This window comes from Dermacentor variabilis, chromosome 1 (genome assembly GCF_050947875.1).
Source record: "Dermacentor variabilis isolate Ectoservices chromosome 1, ASM5094787v1, whole genome shotgun sequence".
NCBI classification, from domain to species: domain Eukaryota; kingdom Metazoa; phylum Arthropoda; class Arachnida; order Ixodida; family Ixodidae; genus Dermacentor; species Dermacentor variabilis.
In genome coordinates this window covers 179,460,932-179,488,883 of record NC_134568.1, presented here as the reverse complement: position 1 = coordinate 179,488,883, position 27,952 = coordinate 179,460,932, and the positions used below count along the sequence as shown (strand labels likewise).

At 44.1% G+C, this 27,952-nt stretch overlaps 1 protein-coding gene across 2 annotated transcripts; it reads left to right on the top strand.

Moving 5' to 3' along the window:
- The first annotated feature begins 908 nt into the window (after positions 1-908).
- Positions 909-27,530, top strand: LOC142588540 (alpha-tubulin N-acetyltransferase 1-like). Of its 2 annotated transcripts, XM_075700388.1 has the most exons (10): positions 909-1,208; positions 1,587-1,641; positions 1,701-1,792; positions 1,970-2,135; positions 2,188-2,358; positions 6,867-6,887; positions 10,199-10,251; positions 15,521-15,597; positions 23,492-23,524; positions 27,323-27,530. In XM_075700388.1, coding segments are annotated over exons 1-10 (816 nt in total). In that variant the 5' UTR covers positions 909-1,062; the 3' UTR covers positions 27,325-27,530. The 2 variants fall into 2 exon arrangements, with proteins under 2 accessions (XP_075556503.1, XP_075556500.1); XM_075700385.1 differs by lacking the exon at positions 23,492-23,524 and having other exon boundaries at positions 911-1,208.
- Positions 27,531-27,952: the final 422 nt, after the last annotated feature.

Below are 27,952 nucleotides of genomic sequence, written 5' to 3'. Positions count from 1 at the left end.
ATTGGAGCAGACGTCGGACGAGCTGCAGCACCGTCGAGAGCAGCTTGCTAACGTGACACAACATTAAACTTTTAGTGGAGTAGCTCGTAAGCTATCAGAGGACTTTCACAATCCGGTAAATCAAGGGCACCACGGAGGAAGGAAACTAAGGAGAGGCCCTACCCCCTCCGCGCGCTAGGAAAAAAGTGTGGCGGAAATGACGTAGTAGGTTCTCATTTTTTTGCTGCTTTTTTATTTTTTTGTTGTATGGCCACGCCTTTTGGGCCACAATGGCGGCGTTGTTATGGTTTTGAGCGCTCACACGTGTTGCTCTGGTAGGTTTTGGGCCGTGGCAAAGGCGCTGAGTGGGCGGGTTTGCGTTAGTCACCGTGTCTTGTTGCGCTGTGTTACCTGCACCGTGCTCTGCCAGATGTTGCGCGAGCGCGCGACACCACGCGCAGCGCGGCGTGGTTTCGCGAAAGATGTAAACAAGCGAGGAGGGTGGCCCAAAAGGCGGAGCATCGCCATGAGCAACGCCAGATTCCGGCTTCACTTTTGCTTCACAAAGAGTGACGTCAGGGCCTCTCCTTAGTTTCCTTCCTCCGTGAAGGGCACCGACCGCCAAAGAACCGCAGGTGTAAAACATGGAGGGGCTCATGTGCGATCTCGGAGGCCATGCATTGCACGTGCTGCGGTTGTCACCACTTGCCGTCAGCAAAGCAGTGCGTCTCGTCCACAAGCTTAAATGCACCGTAAAACACAATTTGTCCGTCGGTATAAAAGGCTTAAGGTCGACGTTGTGGCTAGGTGCGAATGAAAAGCAATGTATGGTGGCATACTCAAGGCAACCATGGTAACGATAGCGTTCATGACATAGCCCATGACAACGAGCAAGAAGACGTTCAAACTTTAGCCAATGTCGGGCCGCTTAGAGTCTTCTCTGTGTGGCCAACAAAAACCAAAACTCAAGCAGTACACAGCACGCAATCGTCGCTCATCGCTTCCGTGAGGCTGATCCTACACCTGCATGGCTTTGCGCTCCCTTACCGTTTCCTATGTCTCGCACTTGCCGTTTATACCGGTATGGAATTTCCTTTTAGCGTAGATTTTTTAGAATTCGAGTTTAATGTTATCGAGAAGGACCTAAAGGTTAGGGATGCGTCCAAGATAGGACCGCTACAGGATCTGCCCCATGATGAGCAACATAGATGTGTTCGCTCGTCTTCGAGGTAAGCTGGCATAATTTCTTTAGAGTAGCATTACTTGTGAATGATATGCTGCAGAGTAAACGGCGTAAAATCCAGCAGCATTGTATAACAACGCTCGACCGTCATATTTCAGTTGCATTGTAAGACAAGACTTGCTGAAGGCTGGTAATAAGCCCTTAGCGCAGCTTGAATTGGCGTTTCCGATAACATGATTGTTAACACGTGTAATGTGCGACGTTAACAACAACGAAAGAAAAAAAAACGGTTATTCACTGCCTCGGTGCTGCTGTCCGTTATTAGGACATGCGGTAGAGTAGGCGTTCAAGCTGTCAGCGAGTACACTAATTGAAAACATTGTGGGCGGCCGGGCTGCAGTAACGCTCTACTTCTCCTCGTCAGAGTGCAGGAACGTCTGGGTCTCGTCATCGATGCTTTGGGCGAGGCATCGTGCGCGGTGAGTGGCCCGTGCGTTGTGTTGCTTGCCCCATGACGCCTGGACGGGGCTGGCCGCAGGCGCAGGGCCTACCAGCGCCGGTGACCACAAGCGACCGATTGCAAAACTCGGGCCACCGCGTCTACATTCTTGTCGAGCCAAACGATCGTGGGTAAGGCTTTAACATTAGGATGTTTACTCAGTATTCGTCTTTTCTTTTTTCTACTTTCGCTATGTCTAGCAAGTGCTTTGTTCTCAATCGCTAAAGCCTGGCCATGCTGTTCACAGAACATCTTGAACCTGTTACCTTGCATGAGTAGTGAGTGTGGGTAATTGTGGTTAATTCCAGAGGCGCTGTGTTGGGCCTGCTGAAGGTGGGCTTCAAGCAGCTGTTTCTACGGGATGGGCACAGTCGACTTTGTCAGGTGCGGCCGCTTTGCCTCTTGGACTTCTATGTGCAGCAGAGTAGGCAGCGGCAAGGCTATGGGAGGCGCCTCTTTGATCGAATGGCCCAGGTAAGTGTCCAGTTTTCGTCAGACAGGCTTTGACACCAGCGTGGTCCTTCAGACGGAGCAAATAGCGGCAAATCAGCTAGCCATTGATCAGCCCTCGGAGAAGATGCTGGCTTTCATGGAGCGCCACTTTAGCCTCGCCCAACCTCTGCCTCAAAGCAACCACTTCGCTGTTTTTCCTGGCTTCTTTCAAGTATCTGTCGAGCAGCCACGCCCCCCTGAACAGGTATGTTGCTGCTGGCTTGCTCATTTAACCAAATGTTGACTCTACGAACATTTGTCGAAGTATCAACACTTGTTGCTCCAGCTGCTGAGGTAATTTTTTTTTATTACTGTAATTTACCTGGCAATTACCAAGTCCTGCCATAGTTGAATACTCTAACGAGCACTGTAAGTTGACTAGTTGAGCTTGTCTTTTCTGTAAATTAAAGGTAATTTGAATTTAGGCAAATATTTATTTCAGCAGAAGAGGGATAGAATATGGTTCACTTTTATTTTCGCACATGTGATATTCGACATGTGAGGCATAGTCGCATATAGTTAGCCAAATAATAGTGCGCATTGATTGTTATGCTGTTTTATGTGAATTCTTTGTTGTGTGCAAGAGACAGTAGGTCACTAATATTCATTGTTGCACAGAGCATAGGAGCTGTATAAATATAAATAATATGGGGTATTTCACGGAACTTGAACCAAACTTTAAAGAAATGTGGTGAATTGTAGACAAATGTGACTAACAACATATTTTTTGGAGTTGTTTCAAGTTGCTCAGAAAATTTTTGCAGGTGCTTAGTTGGCTAAATAAGTAAAAGGACTGTGTACTACTCGGAACATGTCTTTGGATTGCAGTGTGACTTAGAAGCTTATGTGTCACATTAACAGAAATGAACATGTTTTCTTTCCTTAAACAAGAAATTATATTTTTAATTTGGCTCTGAAAGTGGCACAAAGTGACATGTCTCTTGACAGTGACACTAAAAAACTGTGAACCATCACATGACCTAAAACCGATACGGGGAGTTATTTTACTTAGATTGATGCCTTGCAAATCTTGCAGATTGTATTTTATCTGCTTCTGCTAACTTTGCGTCAGAGAGTACCTAATTTCTTATTTCCAGTTAGCGCATGTTGAAAAGGGATACTGCCGTCATGCAGACGGAGTGTTGCATCAGTGGGTCTGTTCCCTTGACGTGGTGACGCACACCAGTGCAAGCTGCGTTGTGGTAGTGGTGCGATGGTCACTGTCGTATTCACATGTTGAAAATACGTTGTGCTTTTAGAGCATGCTGGCATCATTGCAATGCTGGCATCGTTGCACTATAATGTGCTTGCTAGACTGTTGCACAAAAGAGTAGATTCTGGCAGCAGTGCCAACAGAAAGACGCAGACTGCACCTGTAGGAAACACGTGAGATTATAGGAGAGAAAAGCAACAAATAATAATGGCTCCTGGAAATGATTATGTGCCGAAGACAGCTATGAGGGTCATAATATCCATATTTAGCATGTAACCGTTCCTGTGGAAACCCTATGTGCTTCCATTTTCTCACTTTTACCAGGAGGGCATTACCATTGTGTCTAGCATCAGTGTTGCAGCCATCCGTGCAAAGTTTGAGCTGTCAAGGGCCCTGGCTTTTTGCCCGTGACATGCACTGCCTGCTGCTCGCTTCTAGGTGGCTTGTTGTGAGCATTCCACAAACTATGCCGAGGTTCTCCAGCACACTCTGAATTCCGTTAGGGCCAGTGTTGAACTCTGTAGAGACTACGTAGATGGAAAAAGTATTTAAAAAAAAAATAATTTCTTCTCTCTTTCCAAAGAAACCATTGCACATTTAGACACTTCATGTGGTAGGCTTTCTATTGTGCTGCAAAAATAGGAGGTCCTTGAAAAACTGTTGACAATCCCTTTAAGATCATTTATTCAAGTTTTCAAATACAGTTAAACCTCGATATAACGAAGTCGGTAAAATCAGCAATTTGCTTTGTTATATTGAAATTTGACCTTTTACGCAAATAAGTACAGTTGCAGATGGATCTTTCTTACATGGGAGTCGCTGATGGACTTTTCTTGCACAGAAAGGAATTTCACAGCTAAATAACTTCATACACCTATCGCTGCCATTCTGGTTGCATTTATTTTGCTAGCCGTCAGTCTAAGCAACCCGCAACAGTTAAACGATGGCTTGAAAAGTGTTAGAGGACCCCTTTAAGGGCGGACAGACTGGCGAAAGTAAACTTTTGTACCTCTGACTTGATTTTGCTAAGCATTGTAGGATGTGTTCAAAACAATATTCTAAGGCCAGGTGCCAAATTTTATTATTCTAGAAGTATTTTTGAAAGAGTGAATTTTCAAATGTTGAAGTGACTGATGTTTGAAAATGACAAGAGATTTTCAAAATATTATATGTAATATATTATTAGAAAGGCCCATACTATATGCCACTATGCAGCTGTTTTGTTCAATTTCCACAGTTTTAATAGAAAAGAGAAATAGCATAATTGGCTTCACAAGGAATTGAACTTCCACCTTGCTGCCAAAATTTCAATTTTCATATAAAAAAAAATGCTGTGCAATCTGAAAATTTATGTCCACAGTTGCATTCTGCATAAAATTATACCCTAGTAAGCACCTTACCAATAAGTCTTCCTTATACAAGAATGATAGTTTTTGCAATCACGAACATTTATGAATAAGCACAAACTGAGAAAACTGGTTCTAAGCATTCTGAAGTGTGTCATCGTACTCATGCTGCATCTGTCATAACTAAAATTCTCCTGCCGCATACGTTTGGCCCTCTTCAATTTGGCTTTGTTCTGTTGCAATAGCTGCAAGCTTTCTTTTTTTGCTGAGCCACTTTTGAGCTGTCAAGAGCCCTGGCTTTTGCCTGTGACACGCAATGCCTGCTGCTCGCTTCTAGATGGCTTGTTGTGAGCACTCCACAAACTATGTCGAGCTTCTCCAGCACACTCTGAATTCCGTTAGGGCCAGTGTTGAACTCTGTAACAGCCAGGGCTGCGGAATTTTCAGCAGTCTCCGAAAGCGGAGCTTCGGCTCGAGCGAAATGAACGCTAAAAGAAATGGTGCGAAATGGGCCCTGGGCAAAAAAAAAAAGGACCATAGCTATAAAAAAAAATCGCTTCCTTCTTTGCACATTGTGCGTGATTCTTATCACTATGCGCATCAGTCAGTGTGCAGTATTCCTCCTCGCCACTGCAGCTGCGTATAAGTGAACCACGGCGAGTCCGCAAGCGCAGCCAGGCTGCAGGAAATCTGGACATTCTCATTTGCGTGGCTTGTGCAAAACGCTCTTTTCAGCTTTTCTACTGTGCTGATGAGGATAAAATTCTTTTGGCACATTCTCAGATAGTAAAGGAACCTGAAACTTCTATAATTTGGAAATGCTTTTTTTTTTTTTAATTGCACTTATTTGCCCCGTGTCCCCCCTTAAGCCAGGCAGTCACTGCAGTCCCACATGATAAAGCAGTAGGCCCGAATTAGAAAGTGGTCAGTCCAGTTTTCTTGCAGCTAACAAGCAAGGGTCATTTGTTAAAAATGCACTTTAGAGCACTGCATTCTACGTACACAAGAAAGTGGGGACATCATTTTTCCATATTTCACATGCTTTCTTCGGAGGCCGGAAAAAATTACCATGTAAAGGAGAGTATCAAAAAAACTTCATTGGGTGTTTCTGAACATGCTCTGCAACTTTATGCCCTAAAATAAATATTTAAAGTTTTGCATAAGCGCACTACAAAAACTACTCATTACTCAATAACTGGGAACAATGTTCCATTGGTCACCTTCGTCTTTGATGCATCACTTTTAAAAAAAGTTTGGTTCCAGTTAGGTGAAACGCACTGTATTAAAGCTATGATAGTGATTTAATTTCAGAAAAATACATTTGCGCAGCACTACTTTACTGTATGGGCATAAAGATTACCTGCCGTGGCTGCTCAGTGGCTATGGTGTTGGGCTGCTGAGCATGAGGTCGCGGGATAAAACCCCGGCCATGGCGGCCGCACTTAGATGGGGGCGAAATGCAAAAACGTCCATGTACTTAGATTTAAGCGCCGTTAAAGAACCCCAGGTGGTTGAAATTTCCCGAGTCCTCCACTACGGCGTGCCTCATAATCAGAAAGTGGTCTTGGCACATAAAATCCCATAATTTAATTTTATTGGCATAAAGATTTCTGGAAAACAAATAGGCATTTGCATGCCCAATAGCTTATGGTATCCATTTGTGAAAGAAGCATACTCGATGTCATGGGGTTATCTTGCTTTTCATTCGGTGCTAAGCTCGAGGACATGGGATCAAATCCTGGCTGCTGCGGCTGCATCTAGATGGGGGCGAAACGCAGATATGCCTGTCTACCGTGCATTAGGTGCACATTAAAGAACCCCAGGTGGTCAAAATTCAACCAGAGTCCCTAACTACGGCATGCTTCATAATCATATCTTGATTTTAGCCCATGAAATCCCAGAATTTAGTTTAATTTAGCATATTGTTATGTTCTAGTCACACTGAAGCAAAAGTATACATTTGTGAAGTTTCTTCCATGAGTAAATCTAAGAAACAATGAAACAAATAACTCTGAAGGGACTGTTTTCCATGCTTTTGGGTTTTGAGTGTTTTCTTCTACAGCATTTTGAAGATGTGCTTTTTTGGTTTTCCTAGACATCCTTAAGCACGTGCTTGAATATAGACCTACTAACAGTATCTCCGCATTCTTTCAGAATGTTTCATCTGAAAAAATTGTAAGTATACTTTGATTTCTTAAGTTATTTGGAGTGTACGCGAGTTTGTGACATTCGGACTCTTATGCAACGCATACATATCCATATGTTCCCTTTCACGTACGTATAAAGCATGATATACTCGGTGGGAACCTAAAAATTCAGAACGAGGTTCTCTTACAAAACAGCACTCTTTCAACTCTCTGTGCCTCTGCGCTCCAAAACATTTAGCGTCTGCACTGCAATATTGCCGCTCCAACACTTGCCACTGAGCATTTCAAATGTCCTCGTGCTCCGCAGAAGCAACAGGAGTGCTACTCATGAAATGAATTGTCACAAGCATTAAACTGTCAAATGAATAAGAATGACCAAGCATTGATGCACAGCACGTTTAGTGCACTTCAACGTCAACATTTGCAATCTGTCGTACTGAATGCCAGCGTCAAACATATCCAACCAAAGTACCATTACCAATGTTCACTCCATTCAACACGTGCTGCTCGCACTAAAATAGTGTAGGCGGTGTTTACTGAGATACAAGAGAGGGAAATGGTTGGGGGATAGAACACTCGACAGGAACTATAACTTAGCCAACAAAATCGGGCACTGACCACATTCATTTCTCGTTTTGCCATTGGTGTTGTAGAGTTTCATTGGTGGGCCTTGGTCAAAATGGTGAAGGTGGAAGCTTACACAGTACACATGCATTCTCAATGCTTTGTGTTCCCTGGCAAGGGTTTCCTTCCAACACTCATTCAGTGTGCTGCCGAGGCACAAAGAGCAGATGAGTACGGGAAACAGAGGAGAACCAGTGGAAAGTTGGGAGTGGGGAAGTTGCGTGGCACAGTGTAGTGCCATGAATTGTAGACTGAGCAGCAGATACCGGTGCCGGCAGCAGAATGATCCTGTACATCATCTCACACAGATGCTAGGGCATTTTATTATGTAGTGCAAGCATGTTTCTATGTGTACAAAGGGGAAGGGGTTCGAAGTGGCCTTCACAATGCAGCAGGGATGTGGCGACATCCTTGCTGTTAATGGGCACAGCTACAGCATTGTCCTTTGCTCAGTGCATTCTTTTAGCTATATTTAAATACTGGTGCGGTGCATGGAGAGCACGTGCAGGCTTGGACAAGCACATTTTGCATCACTGTCCTCATAATATTGGTGGTTCATTAATATTAGTATTTTTAGATTAGGCATCAGGAAAATGCCATCGCATGGTGGTAAGAGTGACCAAACTTTTTTAGTGTGATGTGCCATTTATGAGAAGACTGTAGTGGGTATAGGGAAGTTTTTAGGATTTTCAAGTCACATAAATTAAGAGTCCCTTTTTTCTGCCTGATGTGTGCAATGGCCTCCAGGCCTCTTTAACTTGACAGCAGCATAGACAGCTCATTTTCCTCTCAGTTCAGGTATTTACTACTGGACTCCGGTTCAGCAAATTCTGACTTGAGTATGATCTGTGATGTTGGTGACAGCATGAATTGACATTATTTTACCTAAATAGCATATCAAAACTTTAGGCCATTTGCAAAGGAGGAAGCAAGCATTCGATATCTCTCAACTAGCTGCTTCTAGTAATATCAGCAGTTGTGGGTATTGAGCTTCTTGATTGAGGGAACAAATTAGTGCCACAGACCACATTGATCATTCATATGCAGCTGCATATGGTATAGTCTTTTGCCAGTTAATGGGCAATGAAAAAAATTAATGAAAAACTGTGCCTCTTTAATGTTTTACTCAGCTCTACCAGCATTGTGCTCTTCTTAGTGATGACTTGAAGCTAAAGCCAATCTCCCACACCATTTACTGCTGTAGTTATCAGTGTTACATTTACAAGAACACACACTGCTGCTTTCGTTTTTAAAATTTTTCTTCCAACTAGTGCACCTTTCTTCTGCTGTGTGTGTTTCATAGATTTTGTAGTTGTTGCAGCAAGCTTTGCTTTCTTTAGCATCAGCATTTAGGCTACGTGATACAAAAGTTGAACTGTGCAGTTCTACAGAAATTTCTCAGCAGCCCTCAAACCACATTTTGGCTGCAAAGCTTAGCTAGTATGGCAAGAGTGTTCTAGAATGAGGGAGTGGGTCCAGCGGGCACCTTGGCAAGTGCTGAGGGTGATGCAACAAAATGCTGAAATTGTGGCAGTACTGCCATCGCCCTATTCTGGAGCTCCAGCTGTTTCAGCAGCGCCCATTGGCTGAGGGGAGCTCGCATGCTCAGTATTTGTCATCTGCTCGAGGCACCGTCGTTGCTGCATCGTTTGCATTGCTCTTTCTCCATTTTATTGACTGCAGTTTGGTGGGGAATAAAATCTGTTTCTGCCACTGAGTATCCAAACTAGATGCAGCAGAGTGAAACTCCTGTCAAAGCTCCATGCAGCTGCGAGTGGCGTCTCCGACGCTACAAGTGTCCGGTCGGTGTGTGGGATCGCTCATTCAGGTGAATGTGATACCACCAACTTTTCAGTAAAAAAAGCCTCAGCAGGGAAGCCTGTGCTGGACCTACTCCCCCTATCTAGTACACTCTAGTATGGGCGAGTTAGAATTGCAAGCATCTCTGCCATGGCAGCTGTAGTTTGTGGTACGTACCCAATGTATATCCACATTCTTGCATACTAGGAATACTGTGAGTCATAGTAATGTTAGTGGGGTGTGCAAACAGAAGAAATAAAGTTATTTGGTAAATAGTGAATTTCCTGACTACCTGTGTCACTCTGCATGCTTGAGCCATTCAGTTTCAAACCAATAACCATTACTTTTTACAGTGATAGCAGTTATTGACTCACTCCCCTAGTTGATGTCGATCAGTGACCATCGCAGGAATCCCAAAGTGCGCTGTGAAAAGTTCGAACTGCCCACATCAGAAGATTTTGCCTCAACTACTCTGCCAAGGCTACAGCAGAGAAAAATGCTGTTCCTGGAGAGCACAGTCTTGCCACCGGGTCCTATGATTAGCTGACTTGCTAGGATTGCCTGAGGTCGTGCTCTGAAAGTGTATCCATAAAGTGAAAAGCTTTATGGATAAACAGAACCAATATTGATTACATTATTGAACCGATATCACATGAAACAGTGCAAGGCCTAATGTGCATAGTATTGGGGCAGCTATAGCATTACTGCTTCGCATTATGTGCAAAACTGAAACAAGTTATGTTTGAGTTTTGATGCATTCTAACAATATTGGTTTGGGCTCAGTTCCAATCAAAATTTCAGTTTGGGTACGGTTTTCAGTTTGGTTTTGGTTGTGATTCGGTTTCAGTTTGACACCCTGTTTGCAAGTGGATTAGTCAGTTGATCATTGTCTGAGCTGATGACACCTCTGTGTAGGTTCGTGCCCGAGTAAGACGTCCACACTCACTGGACTCTTCTCTCGTTGGCAGGTAAGTGACAATCAACTTTAACTGAAAGCACCTGTGGCCATAAAAGAAATTTTAGAGGCAAACTGAAGGTGAACATTAAGCCAGACTAATAAGATAGGTTAGTGTTCTAAATAACACTTTTATGAAGAGGAGAACCTTTGCAAGTGAGAAAATGACATACATAGGATAGGATTGGTGCCATTGCTATGAAACCATGGTATCGTAATGTTTTCAGGTGTGTCATTTATAAACTAGTCAACTACGTATTATAAAAGCTAACTGTTACATTTCAACACGAAAAAAAAAAAGTTTTTGAAGTTATATTTCCATACTGGGATTCACTAATGCTAACTTTTCAGGTTGCTCTGTTTGCAGAAATTTGCAGTCCTCTATGGTATACTCTTAACTCAAAGCAGACAGTAATGCCAATCAGAACATCACCTTGAAGCTCACTAGTACAGAGTAGGGTTCCTACAAAAGTTGCCCCAATATGTCACAGGAGATTTCAGATGTGGAATAATTACACAGCCCCTTCAGTTGAGATTTTTTCTGCAACCACATTATCTTCTGGTGTAAAAGAAACGTTTCAAGGATTTTAGAAAGGATCAGTTTCTGGGAAAAATATGATTACTGCATGCCCTGTACTGCCATTTAAATAACGAACTGAGTGTAGTGGAACTTGTAACATGGTTGCTTATTTTTTTCCTTAGATATATTTCAATGACAAAATTTAAACCTTGGTGTGTATATTTACACCATTTGCTATGTTTCACACTGTACTTTGAACTTTCTTGTACTGTAACTTGCTCGCTCTTTTTTTTTTTTTTTTTCACACAGGGGTGAGCATAGGGACCTTATGCTTGGAGTAGAGATGTGTAGAAATTTTTGTCTGATGCATTAGAATGGGAAGTTGCATGAAACATGGGAAGATTTCGCAACCAGATAAATACTCTCTTTGCATCTGTGACATTAAAGGGCCCCTCACCAGGTTCGGCCATTTTCAACAGACAAGCACAGCGCATACTTCACATACTGTTGACCATGTGTGCAAAGTATTACAGTGCCATGAAAACACCTGAAATTTCAAACCTAATGCCACACGTCCCCCCTCTCAAGGAAGCACCGCTCTTAGCTAGAGTTGAGAAAACACGCACAAGCACGACGTAAATCGCAGTCCTGGCAACCTCGCTCACCCCGATACATTACATCGGTAAGTTGCCCAATGTGGAACGTGCTACGTTGCCACAGGAAATGCACTGCTCAGCAAAAAAGAGAGAAAAAAAGGTGGGGCTCATCACGTGAACCCGATGTTGTCCCTTAGCTCTGGTATGGGAGAATGCGGTGAAAGAATGTCGTTTGCGGACGCTACTCCAGGCAGAGGGAGAGCGTGTCTTTATAGGCAGTTGGCGCTCGCCTCATGATAACATGGCATTAAATTTCTTTATCTGCTCCTATAACAAACCGATTTGATAAATGATTTCAGTACAACGATCCTTGGATGGCGTTTTAGAACTTCCAGCGTATAACTAAAATTTGCAATGGGAGCGGCGACGGGCCTTCTAAGGGTGATTTCTGATGACTGAGATTATAAAAAGGTAATATGGCCTTAACGGGAACAAAATGCTTAATGGAGCTGTAACTTGATTTGTTAGAACATTTTACCATAGTGTGATGTGCAATGTGCTAGTGACATGCGCGTGCATGCTTATTGTGGTAAAGTAGCCTGTCCAGAAATGCTGGCATTTCTGAACATGCTACTTCAGTTACGCCTCTGCCTCCAAGAGATATCACCAAACATGTATTCCCTATTTATCTCACAATCCCTGACGTACACAAGGAGTCTGATATGCCTGTTTTGGCATTACATATTGACACGTGTACTTGTCCTTATCGGGCGACACGTTTCACCGCCTAACAAATGTTACCGCACAGTGCAGGATGCATTTGCATGTGTCGGAAGTTTCTGGAATGTTATTAATGGTTCCATCCGCTGTCTGTTGTCGCTGAACCTTGTGTAATCTGATTGCATGTATGTGCAATGCGAATGGCGTAGAACTTTGTGGAAGGCATGTGGCTCCCAGCGATTACTCTGGAACATTTGACAACTGATCTATAAAAGCCGACGTGCTTGACCCGCTGATCAGATTTCAACGACCGCCGGTCGTGTTCGCCGCTACCGTTGTTCTTTGAGTGTAGCCTGTTTTTGAGGGCACAAGTTCGCCCAATAAAACGCTCGTTTCATTAATCACAGTTTAACTGCCTTCTTAACCATCACTACCACGTGACAATATTCCAATTGGCTGAGTCGCATCTTCGAAAGATTTCAAGATTATCTCCAAATATTCACACATGCGTGTGTACACAGCAATGGTCAAGTCGCTTCTGCAGCTTCTTTTCTGCCCTTTGATTCAAGTACAACGTATATTTCATATTGGGGGCAAGGACTTAGTGTCGCCATCTATCGGAAGCGCCTTCCTTGCGTAGTAGAAGGGATCGCGCGGCGTGCTCCTCATAGGTTTGGCTTACGACACAATAAAAACACTACGTGGCAGCCCTCCTGGACACTTCTCTACGTACTCTCAAAACGAGGGAAGTTTTTTACTGTAGAAATAATAATCTTGTGCAAACTGAAAGCACAGAATTGTTTACAGACGCTATCTCTTACCGAATATGCACAGTGAACGCCACTGCACGCAGTCGCCGCAATGGAGTCTCTCGAACAGGCTTCTTGCATGAAAAGTAGGCAAACGCTGAGAGCAAACTATCAGTCAGTTTCGGTTTATTTCTTCAATAAGTGGATACATGCTTACATAAGTACACAGAAGGAGGTCCCAGAGCATGTGGCTGAAAGGAGACCTCCTGTCAGAAAATGTATACATTTGTGCAAATACGCAGCATAAAACAGCAATACAGTAGTCATTAAGTGGAAAATTATACAAAGTAAATGTAGTACAAACTGCAAAATAATATAAAGTCGATAGCTAGTCATAGAATTAAAACAGTAGTTTAAGGCATTTATAACATAACTATGTGGCATATGTTCTTATAGTGGGCTGTCTGTATAACCACGTGGAGCATAACAGAATGAAGCCTCAATGCTGCGATTGCACAGATTTGCAGCGACTGACTATGCGTCTGCATGCATGTCCACGCATAATGTTTCGCTTTTACTGCGAGCGCATTTTCACACTGTGCTGCGAGCTTCAGGCTGCAGAATATGAGCATTTTACAACACACAAGCAACCATTGTTGTGTGGGCGCTATCAGAGCTGTTCAAAAATAATTTCGTTATAGAGACTTCGACGTCTACGGCGACTGTGATGTGCCGTCACGATGATTCAATCTTTTCTTTTTTCTTCTAAATTCTTTGACGTTTCAATATTATTTTTCAAGTTGCGTTGCACTATATGTTTATCGGTATTGTCTGCAAGCGATTTACCGCTGCTTCTTTCTTGTGATCCAGTGCATTAATTCATAACACAAACATTACCATATGCTATGCATTTCCTTAATTTGCTTCTTACTGCTCCTTTTCCATTCCAGTGAACTTGCCATTATCTAGCATCGGCAAGTTCATAGACCAAACCGGGATGACTTTAGCCGGGCAGCGGGTGCAGGCGAGCGTCTCAGTGCGCGTTTTATGCTACTCCCTGAACATCGCAGTCGTGTTGCCATAGCAGAAATCTTCCTCACGTCTGTGCTTGCTGCATACCTGAGTTGTCACTGATGGCGGTTTGCTGGTTCTAAGTATCATGAGCCAAGCTTCACGCAGCTTCTTGTCCTGCGGCTATGTGCGAATAAGGCTGTCACCGGGCTCCATTGCGTGCGTCTGGCACTGCGGCACTGAGCATTAGCCTACCATGCTGCATGCCTCCAAAGGCAACCACTACCTATTAAAGTGCTTTCAAATGTCAAGCAGACACCCAAGGTGCGGAAAGCCTCACCACTTAATCAGAACAGCAGCGCAGGTGGGACTTAAAAAAAAAACTTTTGTTTTCAGCTTGCTTCAGTGCTTCCGAAGCAAGTGATGTGGCCGCTGTGTCCACGTTATCCCTCATGCCACGTCACGCCGACGGTGGCGCCAGCTTTTCCAGTGGTGGAGCTTGCCCCCAATACGCCATCCAGCCTCTTCAATAACTGCGGAGCTAGCAGCGATTAATGTTGCGCTGAAATATGTGCAAGAGGAGTTAATCACATCGAGAATTGCCATCTTTACGGACACCCGATCTGCCCTTAGCAGATTACAATGCAGTCAGATTGATTGTCCAGTTGTACACAGCGTTACTGACTCTGCCAACACAGTTGCATCACGTGGGGTATCTCTCACTTCCCAATGGATGGAAATTGAGAGGCTGATCGACTGGCTTCAACTTGTGCTCATAACGACTGTCTGCCCGGAAATTTTGTGCAAACTTGATGATGCTCGTCTGCTGATTCGTTGACACCTACTCAAGCAGCATGAGCAAAGGACAAGCACTGAACTTGAAACAGAGATTTTTATTGAGTTGAAAAAGTGAGCTGTACACTGAATCGGGGACATAACTGTGTACTCTACCTGTTCATGCAAGCAGCTGTTGCACAAATCTTTTTATATCCGTACAACTTATTACTGGACAATGCCACCTTATCTCTTATCATCTTTCTGGTTTTTCTTATATTGTAGTTTTTCAATGCAGAGGTAAGCTGCCAAGAATTGTCGTAAAATGAAGTAGGGTGGCATTTACTCTTTTGCCTAATTTACAGCAGCACACATAGTAAGCATGGATTAACAGAAAATAAGAACAGACATAAAGTGTTGTTCATGAGCACAGTATCTCCATCTTAATTTTGAGTGTGTCAATGTTGTTTAAGTGTTCTACTTTAACACAATCGGGAATAACCAACTAGCCTACCACTACATCCTGACCAAGTTAATATTATCATGTGTATATCAGCAACGCAAACCAACTCGTGTCTGTGATTAGGAGCAGAGCTAGCCCTCCTTGTCCTAACTCTTTCAGCACCTTTCCTTGCCTTTGGATCCTCCAATTCATTTGCCATTGTGAAAGTTTTGACTGACTGAAATGAAGGGAGACTCTTTTCAACGTCCCCTCCCCATTTATTTTTAAATTGGCTTGAACCTGCTATACCTGTGGGTGGTGCAGGCATTCTTATTACTTTTGTTCTTAATTTCTTTGAAAGAGGAAGTAAAATGTAACATTATTTGCAGCAAAGGATAATAGCGCAACAAGTGTTCATGCAAAAAACATGGTGATTCTGTTTTGTGACAGCTTGATTTAACTGGTTGCAGCTGCTTGGACTGGCCTAGTTACGAAGGACCTCAACCCGCAAGCCGATCTAGGCAGGTCTATCGGGGCCGTCAGCCACGTAAGCAGTTTATTTAAGTACATGTGTGTGTTGGTGTATTAGTAAACACAATAATGTTTGGTACTGCTTTCACATGGGCAGTCATTATGCCGACGGAAGGCAGTGGTCATCAAATTTTCAATGGCCATTCCATGTGCCATTCAGTGGTTCTTGAAAAATTTGCACACTTTGACATGTGATGCCAGGTACAGTAAATGTGGAAAATACACTGGCTAGAAACACTTGGAAAAAAAAAACGGCAATATTTACCAGGCATTCTTACGAGAGCTGCTGAAAGTTGCTGTATGTAATGAATTGTAACTGCGAAGTTGATTTCTTCGTGATCAGATTCGTGGGACCAGCAGGCATTGCATAAATGCTGACATACTAATTTATATCCTAGCTAATGAAAAGGGCCAAATAAATTTTTTACCACTTCCAGGTGGCCATTAAAAATTCGATGTCATATAGACAAAACGATGTGTCTAGAGGTCTGCAGCATAAGTGAAACTTTCTTGCTCAGAAAACTGAAACTGAGAGCTTGTAGAATGCATGAAACTACATGGAAATTAAATGTCATTAGTGACGTGTACTGGTGTTCTTCTGTCTGTGGTATGCAAGCATAAATGTGTTGTATTTAGCAGTGTTTCATCTAGCATTCCTTGTCTATGCAAGTTCTCGCCTGCATTCTAACTGCGGCTCAGTAAGGCAGGCAAGTCAAAATGCATTAAGCATCTCAGCGAGCTCATTTACCCGCAAGGAGTTCACAACTTAGACTGCTCAGCGGTGTTCAATTAGACATTCATGCTTTCGCATACACAATTCATAAGAAGCGGGCTTAGGTTGTTAGATACGGGACCTTTTCCTGAGCCTCCTTCGAGTTGACCAGACCACATCGAATTGCGCCACAGTTAATTAAGGAGCGCAGAAGCACATCTACCCCGTTCCCGAGGCGCGGCACGTGCAAACGAGTTGGTGTCCCCCACCTCGTGCACCGCATGTGGAGCTATTCACTGCTTGACTCTTCCTGAAAGTGTAGTGGGAGCCTGGCACGGTTCCAGCTAACGCAGGTCCCGAGCAAAGCTGCTTTGCAGCACTGAAACGTTGCCCCCTTCCGCCTATTGTGATGGCGCATTGCAAGCTGGGAAGGCAATACCGCAGAGAGAAGTAAGCGCTCGGACAATTGGGGCCCAAGGAGCGACCCTCTGCGCCGGGTGTGACACAATCGCACGGGCGCCTACCATTGGCCGAAAATGACGACACCTGAGCGGCTCACCGATTGGCCGAAAATGGCGTCACCTGAGCGGGCTCGCCGATTGGCCAAACTTGACGTGACTTCGAGACACCGAAGGGCTTAAAAGCCAGAGACCGGAAGCAGCAAGGGAGCATTCCTTCATTCATATCTTTCAAGCTTCTTGCCACGGGCCGCAGTGTCCGAGTTGCTGCCGGCCCGTAATGGCTTTATGACTGTTAATTTCTTTTTACTCTCACTGTAAATAATGTAAATAAACCTCCAGTTTTCATCCCGACGTCCTCCTCAACCTCGGCGAAATCCCACACCCAACGGCAAGGTCCAAAATCTGGGGGACAGCAATTGGGATTGTCCTCCAGATCCAACAACTGGTTGACAGCGGTGGGATCGTCCTCAAACTCCAACTACTGGTGGCAGCGCTACGGATGAACCTTCGTTCAGAGAAGTCCTAAGGAACTTGGAACAGCGAAGAAGAGAGAACCTTCGTCGAGAGAAATCCTAAGGAACTGGGAACAGCGAAGAAGAAAGAGCCTTCGACCCAGAGAGTCCTGAGGAACCGGGAACAGCGGACCAGTGAACCAGATGGCAGGGTGTTGCAACCGTAAGTGAGCCCGTGGTTTTTTCCCTTTTGATTCGCCAGACTTCAAATGTTGTGTTTATTTTGATAGTTCTGGGGAATCTGGAATTTGTTGCATATTGTGTGTTTGCACAAATTAATTAGGGAAAACAGTTCTAACCACCAGTCGGGGCAGCTGCCATGGATCTTAGAAGGTTGACGAGGTTAGACTTGTTGTTGGTGTGCGACGATTTGGGAGTTGAGGCGGACGAACAGATGAAAAAGCCAGCTATCATAAAGGCGATTCAAGATAGTGGCAATGATGATGAAAGCATCAAGATTGCTTGGGAGGTGATACAAGAAGCACGGGAGCGTGAGCGTTGTGAACGTAAGCGTGAGCATCAAGAACTTAAGATTAGGTGTGAGCGTCAAGAACGGGAGCGTGAGCAAAAGTACGAGAAAGAGAAGGCAGCATTGGAAAAAGATACAATATTTTCAGCAGTTAAAGGCACAGAGACAACGGCTGTCTGAAAATTCTGTAGGTAGTACAGAGCGAAAGAATGAGGAAGTATCTAGCGGATTTTCACCAAAAGCCGACGAGAGAAGTGGTGCCTGTGAGATTAGCGGCCCATTCATAGGCGAACGGAAAGGGCTAGCTGCTAACGATGCCGTAGTAGCAACAGAGGCCGTTAAAGGCCGTAGTGAGATTGACGAAGTGCTGTGCCAACAGAGCACTGTAGACAACTAGGCCAGCTGTGAATGAATTGGCACAGTCACCGCGCGTGTGCATTGCAGGTAATGTTAACTAGTTAACGAAGTACAGAATACCGCTGACCCGACAGACGTGGGCACCCATGTCGAGATAACTGTCGAGTCTGATCTGCGCGCCAAAGTGCAGTGCCAGCTGGACGATGCAGTTGAGGGCAGCTCTCAGAATTGCGGGCTGCGTAGCTCAAGAGAAGACAACTGCATTGTTCAGGGATCGGTGCAGCTCTCCGCCAGTCAAGGTAGCCAAGAGACGGATGATTTAGTTAAGGATCATTCAGACTGTGTGGGTAAGAGACCGATCCGGGCCGACGAAGTGTGTACCGGCCAGCACAAGGTGCGAGAAGGCGACATGAAAGAGAGTTCGATGAAAAAGCGCCGTAGAAAGAAGCGCGTTAAAGATCGGAATGTGGGGGCTAATGTAGCGCAGCCAAAGACAGCGAAAGACGCAAAAAGCCAGGGCGCAAGGAAAAGAAAGGTGCGGTCGTCGTTGACGATGTTGACGCATCAAAGACGTTCGAGCCACAGGTCAAAAAGAGACCGAGATGCATGTTCTGCACGGACGCGGACAAAGGGCACGGGGCAGTTATGTTCCTTGTCGGTCCGTCGTTCTTTTTGAAGTTCAGCGTGTAGTACAAAGAAGCGGAAGGTGGCAAGACGAGGCCAGGTGGTAGGGAGTTGCGACGCGGTCAGTCGAGTTCGTGATGAAAGAGGGGTGCCAGGACGCAAATTGACAGGAGACTGTAATGTCTTGGGGGAGCTGATAGTGAGTCAACCCTTTTGTTGTTCCAGGATAGCCAGTGTAGCTCGAACTGCGATCACCTCGAGTACGGCTCAAAAGTATGAGTCAGTTGTAAACATTTGGAACGGGAGGCCAAGAGAGCTTCCGTAGAAGTGACACGTTTCTTTTTTTTAACATTTTGAAAATTTTCGCGCTTTGAGGCTAGAGTTTCTTTCAATAAGTAAGGTATGAGCTTTCTTTGTTTTCGTTTGAGTAGCTATGAGGTTTGAAAGAGGTGTTGTATTTAAAAATTAGGCTTGCGAGTGTTAATGAGTATATAGGCTTTCTTTGTGTGTGTGTGTGAGTAACCTGAGTGTCAAGGTTATCGGTGAGAGGCCTATCGTAAGGCGCGTGTGTATTAGTTAACCTTCTTTCTTTTATAAGTGTTTCTTTATTTTCTAAGGTTAAGCGCGTAGGTTTTCAGTAAGTGCGTGATTTGCACTGAGAAGCATTCTTATTTCCATTAGCGCGTGTCCTTGTGCGGACGGAGGGAAGCAGATTGTTAACGACTGGGTTGCCGTATTCTGACTTCTCTAGTGAGCGTGCGTGGAACGAGTTATTAGCAGACGCATTTTTTTAAGGGTTCTATGGAGTGCGTAAGTTACGCAAGTGTAGTTGTTCGTTTAAGGTACGTGTCCTGTATGGACTAGAGAAAGACACGTGAGTAAGCGTGATGGAACGTTTGCGTGCGACGCAAGTACGGGTTCGGAATAGGGACCACAAAGCTAGCGCGCTTGTGATTACGTACTTGTAGAGTTGACCGGACTGTTCAGTAGCCCCAATACGTGCGATAAGTACGCCACTGCGATAGGTTGGAAACATGCTGTTCGTGTAGTTAGGCCACTTAAGTTATGTTCGACTCTTTTCATTTGTTGTTTGCAACGACAATGGCCCTTTGTTTTGCAAAAACGTCTCTTTGGCCTTGTCGGCATTCGGGGAGAAATGGATAGCGGTTTGGAAAGGTGGTTGGAACTGCTTTGTCAAAATTGGGGAAATAAAAGATCAGGGTTCATTTTTACTAAGTAATAGCCTGGCGAGTCTGGGGTGAAGAGCCTGCGCTTACACGTGGTGCAGTGCTGTGTTGTTTTGTTTGTTTGACGTACGTTCTCCAGGGCCCAGGATCCCAAAGTTCATCAAACGAGGCTCTACACCAGTACCCTGCAGGTTCTTTCAGCATTCCTCATGGCCAGCGAATTGATTTCACCGGCCATTCCGAACTTCCGGGGCGAGGAGGAGCTGTTAGATACGGGACCTTTTCCTGAGCCTCCTTCGAGTTTAACAGACCACATCGAATCGTGCCACAGCTAATTAAGGAGCACAGAAGCACATCTACCCTGTTCCCGAGGCGCGGCACATGCAAACGAGTTGGCGTCCCCCACCTCGTGCGCCGCAAGTGGAGCTATCCACTGCTTGACTCTTCCCGAAAGTGTAGCGGGAGCCTAGCACGGTTCCAGGTAATGCAGGTCCCGAGCAAAGCTGCTTTTCAGTACTGAAACGTCGCCCCCTTCCGCCTATTGTGACGCCGCTTGCAAGCCAGCAAGGCAATACCGCAGAGAGAAGTAAGCCCTTGGATAATTGGAGCCCAAGGAGCGACCCTCTGCGCCGGGTGGGACACAATCGCACGGGCACCTATCATTGGCCGAAAATGACGGCACCTTAGCAGGCTCGCCGATTGGCTGAACGTGACGTGACTTCGAGACACCGAAGGGCTTAAAAGCCAGAGACCGGGAGCAGCAAGGGAGCATTCCTTCATTCATCTCTTTCGAGCTTCTTGCCACGGGCCGCAGCGTCTGAGTTGCTGTCGCCCCGTAATGACTTTATGACTGTTAATTTCTTTGTGCTCTCACTGTAAATAATGTAAATAAACCTCCAGTTTTCATCCCGACGTCCTCCTCAACCTCGGCGAACTCCCGCACCCAACGGCAAGGTCCAAAAATCTGGGGGACAGCAATTGGGATTGTCCTCCAGATCCAACAAGGTGTCCTCCGATTTTTATTTAAGAACTGCACTGTTAAGCTTGCACAATGTTCACTGCTGGTAGGATACCAACTCACTTTGGCTAAGCCAACATTGTAATCAAGTGAAATGGACAGCTAACATGTGGTGTGGTATTAGGTTTGAATTCTTGGTCACTACTTTATTGGCTGAACATTAACTGAAAACAAGTACACTGAGGGTGTCTTGAAGGGTGAGGTGTCAGAGATTGTGTTGGCGCTGCCTTTGAGCACTTTAAAGTGGATGTGGTTCGAGCATGATGAAGCGCTGCCACAGTTTTTGCTCACGTTCAGCAGTTCCTCAATTTAATCTTCCCAGACCTGTGAATGGGATGAAGTGATGTTATTGCTTGGCCACCAACGTAGCTGAACTTGACAGCCCTAGATATTTTCTTCTGTCCTTTGTGAAAGAAGCTTTTGCATTCGAACCTGCTATCCTCAGTGAGGTGAAGCAGCATGTAAAGACCTCCCTCTGGAGCATTCCACAAGACATGCTTGTGTGCTGTGTTGATGTAATGAAAAACAGCTTCCTTCTTTGCATTGCAATGGAGGAAAAGCACTTTGAGCAGCTCTTGTGACCATGATATGTTAGTGACACAATTGATTTTGTCCTTTTCTAGTGGTAAACTACTAAATGAGTGTTTTTTCAGCTGGAATTGTGTGGCAATCAGATGCTGCGGCCTGAAGATGCCACACACCTTATTAGTAGTTATTTTAAGATGAATGGGAGGAATGTTTTCTCGGGCAGCAATTCGGCTTTAAAGTTAATAAAAGGGACTTATTTTCTAGCAAAAATAGAATCTTTCTTACTCAAAAGCTTATTTTCAAAGCTGGTTCATTGAAAGAAATGCACTGCAGGTGTGACCAAGCAAATGCTGACTGTTGAACACGCTAAAAAGGCATGATCATTGCTTCCTATGGTATGGCTGGCACACAGAGGAAAAACAAAGGCTTTTCTCTTGTATTAAGGAGCACTTCACAATACATGCCACCCAGCAAATCTCTTGACAGTGCCGGACTAGTGTCATCGTGACACGTCGGCGAGCCAGGCTCACCATGTCAATGTAAGGGAGCTTTTATAGTGCCACCAGCTGACATTTCCTGCACATGTGGTTCCTTGCGCCTCTCGGGTACTTAGTTCTAGTTTTCTAAGAAATTGACAGATTTCCTGTGCTGCAAGGCTAAGAACACTCTGTGCATTTTGAAACTGATATCAGACTGATTCATCAGCAGCTACAAACCTGCCATTGTCAGCTGCCTAACTGTGCCAACTTAATAATTGCTTAATTAGCAAAAGAAAGTGGGATCTGTTTTCTGATGTCCTCTGTTTTTAATATTTGTGTGTGTGTGTGTGTGTGTGTGTGTGTGTGTGTGTGTGTGTATTGCACCTTTATTGTTACTGCTTTATATTTAGGAACTTCTGGCAGGTTTTGGAAAACACCCTGTGTACTTTGCAGCATCCATGGCAAATTTGTAGTCAATGCTCTGAGCATAACCTGCACAGAAACTTCTCTACAATTTTTCACTGTACAGATCCACTGTACCACTAAATAGGGCATACCCACTGTACAGTGGGTATGCCCTATTTATATACATGGGCCAGTGTTCCCAAAACCAAAGAAGCTTTAATCTGACTTGACTCGTGTTATAAATAAGCCTGGTCGGTGCCTACCGAAAAAGATTTCGAGGTCTAGGACATTGACTTGATGCAAAAAAATGAAAAATCATAAATGTCATGTCAATACTCCTTTAATATTACATTTCCGAGAAAATCCAGTAACTTCAGCTAATGTCATTGTCAGACATTCAGGAGGTGTAGGATGCATGCTGGAAAGATGATCATGCAACTCACCTTTATTTTATGATTAATTTAATTTCTGTGTGGGTTTCTGCGTTTTGTGTCTCTGTGTGCAACTGTTGCAGTTGTGACTGGCCGAGCTTCAAATAACACCAGTTGTCATTTGAGGCAAGCTGAAATTTTGGCCAAAGGTGGGTGCTTAAGAGAATCTCGGTGTGAGATGGTTCTGGGCAGTGTGAAAAGGTTATTTGACAAATGAATTTACTAGATATGACTGGTGTCACTGGATCATTTAATGACACTTTCTTCAATAATTCTAGCCATGCTTGAGTAATTCCCACTAAAAGATCATCTGAGTAATATTAGTGCAGATTTGTTTAAATTTTGTTTGCCCAAGAAGTAAAATATTTTCGTTCCACCACTGGATGCAATCTGTTTTAATTTCTAGTTAGTAGTAATTCACAATGTTGAGTGACTTGTGTTGTTTCAGTGACTTGTGACTTGTGTTTCAGTGACTTGTGTGACCTTTCATTTCTAGCATGGCCAAAATCATTGTTTCAGTTTTTGCTCCAGGCTTGTGGCACAAGTGGTACTTTCAAAAGAACATGTGACAAAGAAAAACTGGCTAGAGTGAAGAATGTTAGCCTCATTAATGTTAACACTTCGCAGTTGAGATCTTAAAATTGATGCATCTGCAGTACGGTGCATCCTTTTATATTTAAAAATATTTTCACAATAGATGAAAACGGGTCAAAACTTTCTGTTGCAGTAGCCCTAAAAAAGGCTAGCAGCACAAAGATATGTAAGTGTTTTGCTTTACTTTTTCAAAGGTTCTATCACTCTTCAGAGTCTTTTATGAGCATTGTTATTATAACTGTCTACATAACTTAAGTAAATTCTTCATTGCTTTTATTGAGTGAAAATTATATTGACTAGTTGCGAAACATCATGGTGTGACATTGCCGCCTTCAGTTGCGGTGTAGGCAAAAACATTACCATTTCATTCTGTGAAGTTCTGTGCTTTTGCTTGTTGGCATAATTAGTGTCATGGCTACGATTGAATTGGTGTGATATTCGCTATAAGGCAGGATGTATGTATTGCAGCAGATCTTGGTTTTCTTGAGCATTATTATTTAGGAGATACCAAAGAAATGAGAAGTCGTGGCCATTGCCTCACATATCTGCATTGCAATACATTTTATGGCTATTGAACTTGTGTGTTTCAGTTGCAAGTGGCTTTTTATTGTATGGTGTGCGTCAAACAAAATTTTTCCTGCAATGGGCAGTATCCCCAAGCTTTTAGAAAATAGACACTCTTGACTCATTGTATCATTTAGTAGTTTTTTACATTATTCAACATCAAATGAATATGAAAACCCAAAGAAGAAATAGTACCATTGTGTACTATATTCGAAGTAACAGTTTTCACATTGTCTGCTTCTATTAAGTGATTCTAAGCTATGATATAAACACCTGGTAAAAAAACACTGCAACTGGCTATTCCCTTGGAAGTCTTTGCAACATCTTTACATTGTACAGAATTGTACTCATCCACCCGTACTATAGTCGGGTACAACTTTAGAAAAAAGGGGCATTTACTCCTCCAAGGTGGATGCACATGTGCCTCCACCAGTGGGTGCGCGTGCACCCTAGACTGACGTCAGAAGCTGGGCGGCCGGTGACCCTGTGGATGGAGAGCCGGCCGCGCTTCGAACTGAGCCGAATCGCATCAGTCGTGTGCGTCGGCCCCTCATCAGAGGGAATTCCCAAACTGTTTGTGGTGGTCTATCATGACAGAAATATTATTGCAAGCTTACGATGCACCATTTGTACCACGTACATTTATTCTGAGCTGTGATCCGGCAACGAAAAATTGCAGCGAGCATCGTTGACACTACGCACGCGAACTGGTGAGGCTGCAGGCTTGCAAAAAAAAAAAAGTAATAAGAAACAAAAAGAAACCTATCACATTCTTGAAAATAAGTTTGTGAAAACACACAAAAAAATATATAAATCTTATGCTGTTTAAAACCAAGAGTATTTATTTAAAACGACGAATGAAGCATTTTTGTATCTTTCGTGCCTTGATAGTCTTCTCGCCCCAGGTTTCAAACGGTTTCGATGAATGCATTGTTTATAAGTACTTCTTAATAGCAAATGTTTCATATAAGCTCGGAAAACGAGTAGTAAATGTGCCTTGTACATGTAAGCCAGTGCAAAAGCGATGCAGAGCTGCTCTTTCTTTTTTTGCCCCTTGCAATGAAGCTAAAAAGCAGACGACGCACAGCATTGTAGAAGGCACAGGGTTATTTTTCTCTTGTGATCCAGCATGTGCTGTAGCATTCCAATCACGAGAGCTCTACCAAAGCAGTCATCAAAATACCAGTCTTTATTTATACTGAGAATTACATGTTTTTGAAGCATGGTTTTCTAAGTGGGACAATTTTAGTCACGGAGGCAATCGGCTGTCGCACTTTGGTCATCTGGGTGGGGCCTCCCTTTTTCTTCTAAGGTTGTACCACTCTATAGTTGCACCACTGTGCTCAGATAAATAAAATTTGACCTTTTATCTATGGCATCATTTTTGAGGGAAAAAAACTTTCCCGCAATAATTTTTTGAAGTCCCCAGTGAAATTAGCACATCAAGGGAAATCCAGAAATGTACTTAAATGAATATTTTTATTTGAAGAATTCACCCAAAAAGTTTCTTTATACAAGGACAAAAGTAGGTTTCTTCACTGCACTGCTTGCCATTAGTATATTTGACACGTTTTTGAGGGAAAGGAGCTACAAAAATGTAACAAATAAAAATACATGTTCTTGCTTAGATGCGAAATTGTAGACTTTCATCTGGTATATCTCAAAACCCTAGGTCGGCATACTCACTCGCTAGTACACTGACTCATACTTTCTCCACACTTATTTCACAGGCTTGAGGTAGAGCGTTAGTGAGTGATTAGAGGTGTGAATGAATGTATGAACAGGACTGAGTGCTGGGCATGAATGAAAGTCAGTGATGGCGAGTTTGAGCGGATGTATGAACATGACTGACTGTCGGTGAGTGGGAGTTGACATGAGTGTGATTTAAGTGGCGGCCAGTAAGGGCGACAGGAAGTGACTAAGTGCAGGTGAGCATGGGTACAGAACATGAGTGAGTACCGACAAGTGTGAGAGCACATGAGTATAAGTGAGTTGAGTGCATAGCCAACAAAAATATTGAGGACTGAGTATGAGTGAATATCTGCTTAATTTGCCGAACTGTGCTCAGAACTAGATATAGCATAAAGGGCTATTTCACAATCTTGGCACGCTGTTCAGGTTTCCTTTCACTAGTCATTTTATAATCTTTCTTCGCACACAAAGCAGCTTTTGTGGGCTTTTTCTTTGGAATTCATCTGAGGAAGTGACAGGAAGCACTGATTGGTTGTGTGAATTGTTGCTACTTCCAACTATATAAAATGTCACCTACTGAGAATGTTTTCTTTTTTGCTAGCACTAAAAACAATTCAAGCCAAATTTCTATTTTTCATTGCGCCATCCATGAACAAAATGCACAACTAGGCACATGGACATGCTGACTTAGTGACTATCTCAGTACACTAAATTACATGATTAGCAAGGACGAGCTGAGCTCGTTTTTTGTAGCAGAAATTAGAACAGAGTGCATAAGCCCAGTTCTTCTATAAGAGGTAACTGGTTGGCTGACTTTGACGCAGCAATTGTTTGACACTACTAATGCGATTTGAAAATGTTTGCTGTTGAAACCTGCTAGCAAAATTTGTGTGTTGTGTTCATCTGAGATTTGTTTCACTGCTGCTAATTATTTGTAGCTGCATTGTATTCATCTGCAATTTTTGCTTCCGTGTACAAATTTCTAGATCCTGTGCAAAAGTATGTATTCACAGTGAAGCAGTAATGTAGAGGAATGCTTGATAAGTTCACATTTCCACACATTAAAGTTGTGTTGTGAAAGTCACAGTGTAAGTGTTGACCAAGAAAACAGGTATCGCTGGAAACATGGGATACCACTATGGTTGTGTACATATTCACCTATATTCTAGATTGAAGTTTCTGTGTAGTTTTCATCAGTCACTAATAATATGGTGTAACGATAAAATTCTGAAATAAGTTATCTGACACATGTTATAAATGACTGAAGCTATGTGGCATTGTAATTTCTTTTCAGCACTGATTAGGGTAGAAGTTTGAGTTTATAGTAACAGTTTACATTTACCCTCTCTTTCCATTGTTAACTCTTCCTACTCTATAATTCCAGTAATGAAATCTGCTGATGCAAGAATGGGGTTGTTGATTTTATTTCACTACTGCTGTTTTTATTTTTGTGTCTGTCCTATTGATAAGAAGCAAGACATGGTCACTTATTATGTGCCTCAATCATTTCTACTCGTCTAGTACACTGCGTTTCGTTCGTGTGTTTTTGCAACACTTGGTTTTGGAATGCATTGAATGTATATTGCAGTGTTAACTTGTACTTTATAGGCTGCCTTCACCGTGGTAAGTTGTGGCCGCGAGTACGACGGTGCATGTGTGGTACGGAGCTGTGTCAGAGCTCCGGTGTGAAGTCGTGGCGTTCTTGCAGAGGGCCGCGCCTCCGAAGCCCGAGGTTCGTGGCCGACTCCCCGAGAGCAGCTACAGCCGCGCTGCTCGACCAAGTGCTCCAGCTCGTGGGGGATCTTCGGCCTGTCACCGCCCGACCACTGCCGAGCCAGTTGGCACTGAGTCTTCTGCTATTTATTTATTCGCGACCTTATGTAATAAATGCCCCATGGCGAGGGCCACACCGGTGAGCATAGCATTGGCCTAATGAGACAGCTGTAGCAGTCGCAGCAGGGGTGGTAGCAGTATAACCCACTGGCCGGCGGGGGCGCTGCTGGCCGACTCCTGCTGGGGCACCGTGTGTAGTAGTTGCAGCGCGGCAGTCCTAGCGACGGTCGGCGTGGGGCGGACGCAGGGCGGGCACAGGCTGGCATTGGGGGCCACGCAGCTGAGCGCCACGGCCTGAAGCGGTGCCCGACACACGCAGGTGCCCTGCGAGCCGCAGTAGGCGCCGCGAGGCAGGCACTGCTCGTCGAAGCTGCACGGCCAGCCGAGCATGGCGGCGTGGCGACACGTGGTGTGACGGGACGCAAGGCGCACTGGCTGGGCGCCTTCGCAGCGGCAGCGGCCTTGGCGGCACACTGCGCCGCGCGTCACGCACGGCTCCGGGCCG

Coding starts and splice junctions, on each gene's coding strand:
- LOC142588540 (XM_075700385.1), top strand. CDS start 1,063: ATGGAATTTCCTTTTAGCGTAGATTTTTTAGAATTCGAGTTTAATGTT. Junction 2,359..6,866: donor AGCCACGCCCCCCTGAACAG/GTATGTTGCTGC, acceptor GCATTCTTTCAG/AATGTTTCATCTGAAAAAAT. Junction 15,598..27,322: donor CTATCGGGGCCGTCAGCCAC/GTAAGCAGTTTA, acceptor GCGTTCTTGCAG/AGGGCCGCGCCTCCGAAGCC.